This window comes from Amphiura filiformis, chromosome 13, assembly GCF_039555335.1.
Source record: "Amphiura filiformis chromosome 13, Afil_fr2py, whole genome shotgun sequence".
Lineage (NCBI taxonomy): Eukaryota > Metazoa > Echinodermata > Ophiuroidea > Amphilepidida > Amphiuridae > Amphiura > Amphiura filiformis.
In genome coordinates this window covers 61,317,590-61,324,659 of record NC_092640.1, presented here as the reverse complement: position 1 = coordinate 61,324,659, position 7,070 = coordinate 61,317,590, and the positions used below count along the sequence as shown (strand labels likewise).

At 39.1% G+C, this 7,070-nt stretch overlaps 1 protein-coding gene across 1 annotated transcript; it reads left to right on the top strand.

The window, feature by feature from the left end:
• Positions 1-4,963: 4,963 nt before the first annotated feature.
• On the top strand, positions 4,964-5,638 carry LOC140167813 (E3 ubiquitin-protein ligase TRIM56-like). Its single transcript, XM_072191105.1, has one exon. It carries the CDS (start codon positions 4,964-4,966, stop codon positions 5,636-5,638), a length of 675 nt encoding a protein of 224 aa, XP_072047206.1.
• The last annotated feature ends 1,432 nt before the right edge of the window (positions 5,639-7,070 follow it).

Genomic DNA, 7,070 nt, shown 5'->3' with positions numbered 1-7,070 from the left:
TTCTTTATTTGCAAGGGGTAGGTGAATAATACTGCCATTAAAACAGCTGGAATAGGTGAAACAAGCAACAAGGAAATGTTATAAACATATTTCATCAAACAATAAAAGGAATTATTTGTTTTAAAAGCTTGATTTCCAGTAACTAAATAGCGCCACCAATTTTGTCATTAATAGATACATTTTATATCCGAAAAAGCTATAAAAATGCTATAAAGGTGAATAATTTTGTAAAAGAGGGGAAATTAATGTTGAGAATGACTCACAAGCATCTGTATACTTTAGGATGATATCACATTTAGCTGTTTAAGCCTAAAATGTGGTTGTACATGATATTTTGTTTGAAAAACTAATAAATGATCCCACCAACCGTGCGCGAACGGGGAGGGGAGTCTTTTCTGCCATGCATATTATATCGGGCTTATATACACTTAAAACAAAAGTAATATCTTAAAGACATTAAACCTATTAAGATAAAGTAATCAACATTATGGATAAATTTGTTCTGCGTATTTTGACACCTCATTCGGCACGATACAACTTTATTTCATTACACCATTTTGAATGGAAAAAGAAAGTATTTCAATAATCAGGGCGATAGAAATTGTAAGAACTCATTAAAGCGTGACAAACTCAACTCGCTGTGCTGATGATTAGCATGTTTTGATTGAAATGTAGTATGTAAATCAATCGAAATCTATCATCCATCACCGATGCGCTTGCTCGCCTCACAGCTTGTAGCAGTGAGATCAAAATATGGATGACCAGGAACTTGCTGCGCCTGAATGACGAGAATACTGAATTCTTTGTTGCGGTATCTGATTACCAAAAGCAAAATATGCCGCCTGTTTCTCTTCGGATTGGTGACATGGAGATTCTGCTGACTGAAAATGTTCGGAACTTAGGTGTTATTTTTGATTGTCTAATGACAATGACATCACACATCAGCTCACTTTGTTCAAGTTTGAATTACCAGCTTCGTAATATATCCCGTGTTAGACGCTTCTTGGATGTTGACACATGCCACCTTGTTGTTATTTTGTCTATTTTGTTCAAGAACTTAAATTGAAACAAAGAACTAAAGGCAGATATATGTAAATAATGTTCGGTTATTTCAAGCCAGTTTTTGCCAATTTGGAGAAATTCAAAATATGACGCCTGTGTGTGTTTTCTGACTAAATTAACCTCATATTTCATGGTCATTTTAGCCTCCAAAGTGCCAATTATTTTGCGTTTTGCGCGAATTTATTACACTTTTGCACCATATTTTATCAGTTTAGCTTCCATATCTGATATAAGGTGCTAGCAGCTAGATTCACTATACTTCAAACAAATTTCAACTCCATCCCCCCCTTTCAAAAGGAAATCTACGCCACTGCCTGAAAAGTTTTAATGTTGGTCCAAAATGTTCTTTCATAGGTCAAATGTTTTTATTCAAATATTGAAAGCTGTGTAATAAATAAAGGGTTTTCTTCTGACATGGTCGGTTTGATCCAAATAGCACTATTCATGTGTATGATAGAAAATTAACATTGATAACATTGTAATGTAAGGAAATGAATGGGAACCCTCTTTTTTTATTCGAAGTCTGTTGGAAAACTTGCAAAAAGTATAATTAAAAGTAAAGTTAGACATTTGGAGAAAGTACTGTAATTTTAAAACACTACGAGGCAAAGTCCTATTATTGAAAAGCATTGGCATTACTGTATTTAATTATAATCTTTAAATTAAGTTTTTTATGTAAGAAACTCTTGCGTAGCAGTTTTTTAAAATGACCGTATTTGATTAACATACGTTGTTATTGCTGTTTTGAGCTTGATAAAGTTCAAGTTGAAAATGAAATGCAGGAGTCAAAGACGTGGCATTCGTTTGTTCAAGTGATGCCATCCAACTGACCAACTGCTTGAAGACGTTTAAAAAGCAGCGCAGATATTTTAGCACCATTGGCTTGCATGAGGATGTCGCCAACCTTGTCACCTGGCCTGGCCATCTATACTAATAAAATAATGAGCTCTGTCTGTCTGTCTGTCTGTCTGTCCATCCGGCTATGCGTTTCGCCGCGCTTCGACGCATCGTTCCGATATTTCGGATATAGACAGGTGTCGGACATTCCACGTTTACCATGGGGTAGTTTTAAAGGTCATCGGAGGTCAAGGTCAAAGGTCAAAATTTAAAACTTTGTCCGATCGGGCCCAAACTTGGTGGGTGGAATCCTTGATACGAGGCGAATATGTGCCCAAAATAAAATCGAGGTCAATCGGGCCCAAACTTGGTGGGTGGAATCCTTGATACGAGGCGAATATGTGCCCAAAATAAAATCGAGGTCAACAGAGGTCAAAGGTCATTACGGAGGGGTCAAATTTCAAACTTTGTCCGATCGGGCTCAAATTTGGTGGGTGGAATCCTTGATACGAGGGGAATATATGCCCGAAATAAAATCGAGGTCAAGAGAGGTCAAAGGTCATTACGGAGAGGTCAAATTTCAAACGTAGTCCGATCGGGCTCAAACTTGGTGGGTGGAATCCTTGATACGAGGGGAATACATGCCCGGGATACAATTGAGGTCAACCGAGGTCAAAGGTCATTACGGAGGGTCAAATTTCCAACTTTGTCCGATCGGGCCCAAACTTGGTGGGTGGAATCCTTGATACGAGGGGAATACATGCCCGAAATAAAATTGAGGTCAACCGAGGTCAAAGGTCATTACGGAGAGGGGTCAAATTTCAAACTTTGTCCGATCGGGCACAGACTTGGTGGGTGGAATCCTTGATACGAGGGCTTAAACATGGTATAACGAATTCTCAATATGACAGGAACAGGAAGATTTCACCACTCCCTGCGAGGACTGCAATGTCTTCCCAGCATTCATAGCTGAAAATGATTTCTAAATTTCAAACGGATGTATCAAATAAAACTGAGGTCGTCAAAGGTCAAAGGGGATCAAGCCAAGGTCATCTAGGGTCAGAGGTCATATGGGGTCATTGGGGGTCAAACAGCATCATTATCTGATGCTGGTGGTGCTCTCACATACAGCTACAGTACCCTCACAGCTGCAGGTACTCTAGTGTTAAAAAATAATCAACTTACAAAAAACAACTCGCACATTTTCTTGGTGTGCTTAATGCTTTCATTATGGTGATAGGGATGTGCGGCCACATTGACCCCATCTTACCAATGACCTCTTTATTTGTTTTTTGTTTTACTGACACCAATAGATCCCTTTTTTCAAAATTGTTAACATGTTTCTGATAACCTTATATCGAATGACCCCGTTTTTCTCTAATATTCACAAAATTCAGTATATTTCTTCAAATTGTTCAAAACATTTCACATATTTTATGAAACATTTGATGATCGAAAATTATAAGCCAACTTATACGTACTATTATATAAGCCAATGATATTAAAAAAACATTACATGATATTAAAAGGACGAACACTACTCAGGGGCGTAGCCAGCTTTTTTGGTCAGGGTGGGGGGCAAAATAAAATTTTGGGGGCACAGCGGAAAAAAATTACAGTTGCATCATACAATACATAGAGACAAACGGCTTTACTAGGATGATGTGGTAAATTATTTGGTATTTTACACTATTTTTGCCCATTATCAGGATGGAAAGGGTTTAATTCTTGCAATATGCGCGCGTAGCGCGGAAAAATTGTGTATTTTCGAGCTGAATTTTGGTAGAAAAGGGCTCCTTGCCCCTTTTCTTTTCCTTTGCCCTCCTGATTTTCCCTTTTATTTTTTGTCAGAAGGGCACTTTTTTCTTTCTTTTTTGTCATGGGGGGCACTCTGCCCCCCCTGCTCCCCCCCAAAAAAATTGTTGGCCTGATGTCCGAGAAAAAAGTGTGCAGCGCCCTCTTGTGTCACCATACCTTATCATTGTGGAGGGAGTGGATTCGAGTACAAAATCCTTCAAAGTAGTCCTTTTCTAGCATGTTGCTCTGCTTTTGGTGTCTAAATATATGTAAATGGGCTCAAAATACCTAATTTTGAAAGTTGCATGAAAATTGGACAATGCGTTTTCTTAAAAATTTACATTTTGGGTCAAAATTGAGTTTACAATCAAAGTTTACATCCATTTGCTGTTTTTAAGTTAATAGCTATGAAGATGATCAATAGTTCAAACTGCTCAAGAAATTTGAGCATTTTATCACAATTAGTTTGTCCGTAGCACTCGTTTGAATGTTCCTTCGATACTGCTATACAAATACATGGGGGTCAACGACATTACGGAAAAATCTTCATAGATGTAAACATTAAAATACCGAAAGGAAGAAAATTTGCGCAAAATCTTGAAAAGCACCCTCCCGCTCAATTTTGACCCAAAATGGCAATTTTTAAGAAAACGTAATGTCCTATTTTCATGAAACTTTCAACATTAGGTATCTTTAGCTCATTTACATATATTTAGACACCAAAATTATAGCAATATGCCAGAAAAGGAGTACTATGAAGGATTTTGTACTCAAACCCACTCCTCCACAAAGATAAGGTATGGTGACACAAGAGGGCGCTGCACACTTTTTTCTCAGACCCCCTGCCAAAAATTTTGTTATTTCATGCTGAGATTGGGCAAATGGAATAATTTAGAAAATCACCCATGTATAGCCCACTACTACAATAATTCGAATCCAATTTAGTTGCGTTGTCCATATCATAATTATTCACGTGACCCAAACAAGCAACATACGCTAGGAACCGATTAAAATAAACGGCGGCGTTACAGCATGACGTTTGCGCATCACGCGATAAGGAGCTCTTTCATATGATAACCTGGACTGATTTAATCCGGATGTTATTTGGTTTGTATTGAAATGCATCAAAAAACTAGTGAGATCTTGATAGTAGAATCCAGGTGGTAAAATCATAGACTTTGCACCGAATCAAATGACATATTCGAGTTGTTATTTCGTGTACAAGTATGTAGAGATCGGGGATATATAGACTCAGTAAGTAGACACAATGGCTGATTCAAAGCTACTAAACCTCGAAGGAACTGTTAGTAACGCCGATCTTGTTCAGTGCGGCATTTGCCATGCCGCTATTGACAAACCTAAGGCATTGCCGTGTCTTCATACATTCTGCTTGAAATGTCTCACAAGTTGGGCTCAAAGCTCTGCAAAGAAACACCCGGATAAATACAAGGACGCGGTCTCGTGCCCCACCTGTCGCGAGGACTTTCCGTTACCAAAAGATGGAGTGAAGGAACTCAGGACTAACTTTTTCGTCAGCAAATTGAAAGAACGCAATGAGATTATGAGAAACCTGCACGAGAAAGATGCCAAGATTCCATGTACCTCGTGTGATAATTCTGATAACCAGGCTGTTGGTCGATGTGTAGAATGCAACGATTTTTTGTGTAAGAAATTTGTGGACATTCACAAATCTGTGCGTGTATTGAAGCAACATCATGTGCTGACATTAGAAGAGCTGCGTACTGGAAAGTTGATTATGCACAATCTGCCAGAACAGGAGATGTGTTCGAAGCACAAGGGTGAGAAATTGCACGAGAAAGATGCCAAGATTCCATGTACCTCGTGTGATAATTCCGACAACCAGGCTTTTGGTCGCTGTGTAGAATGCAACGATTTTTTGTGTAAGAAATGTTTGATATTCACAAGTCGTTGCGCATACTGAAACATCACCACGTGCTTACACTGGAGGAGCTGCGCACGGGAAAATTGACTATGCACAATCTGCCCGAACAAGAGATGTGTCCAAAGCACACGCGTGAAGTTTTGTATTTCTACTGCGAGACTTGTGATGAGCCAATGTGCCGAGCTTGTACCGTCTTAGACCACCCGCTTCCCGATCATAAACAGATAGACCTGAAGATTGTGGCTGAAGAGAGAAATGACAAACTCCAAGAGTTATTCAAGCAAGTTGGACTCATTCCTAAAGCTATTGATACCGCGACTACGGAGAATAAGAAAACAGCTAAAGTACTGGGAGACAATGTGAAGAAAGCTATTAGTCTCTACAAGGAAACGGCTAAGAAAGCAGAATCGGAATTCCTACAGAAAATGAAACAAGATGAAAAGGAATTCACACAGAAAATAAAAGAGTTGGAGGCAAAACGAATCAAGGAGATAGAAGCGCACAAAATTATAACTGCGGCAGGTCCCGGACAGAACCTGAATCCAGTCAGAAGCTATCTCATTGGGCGATGAAAATATAATACGAAAAACATAGAAATATCCAAAACTATGGAACAATTTAGAGTCTCATTTTGTAAGGAATTTCTATCTGAAATCCCTCGGTAATTCTGGCTAGAAATACCCGAAATATCGAATCATGCTGTAAACATCTAAACATGTTAAACACCATCTGATCTCTTCACTCTACCGTGTACATGGTATAACAATATTGATTAATCGAAACAACTTTGTGAGAGATCAGTGTTACATGTCTTATTGGCTTTTAATGCGGCGTTCTGAAAAGTAAGCGTGCTAACTAGGAATTAAACAAAATATTAATTCCATACAGCTTAAAACACAATGATGGCCTACAATTTCAGAAAGCGCGTCTGTGCACTTCAATGGGGATGACACAACAGATTACACAGAATGGTTCCGAGCATGATGTAGCCACAATGTATTCATCTCTCTCTAATACCATGCAACACATGTCTAAGTTGAATCCAAAAGCTGTCAGAAAGTCTATGGGTAAAGTTGAATTTATACCCAGCAAGAATCTTGACAACGGGATGAGTTCTCTCGGTTCACTCAACACCTACGAGCAATGGGCTCTAGGAAAGACTATCGCATCAGGACAATTCAGTTCTGGAAGATACATCGTTCTCAGCGGTGACTACATACAGTAGTGGCTATTACGTTCGAGTTTTTGACGACAATGGCACACCCAAAAGGCAAATCGAAACCTATAATGTAGGTGGCGGTGATCCACGAGGCTATTCGCGTCCATGGGGCTTGGCAATCGCGCATAATGGTGACTATTTCATGACGGACGAAAATCCCTATGTTAAGATTTTCAATGCGGAGCGAAATTTCAAGCAAAGGTTCGGTGCTCAGAATCCTAACGGTAACTGGTCATACAGTGTGATTTCCCG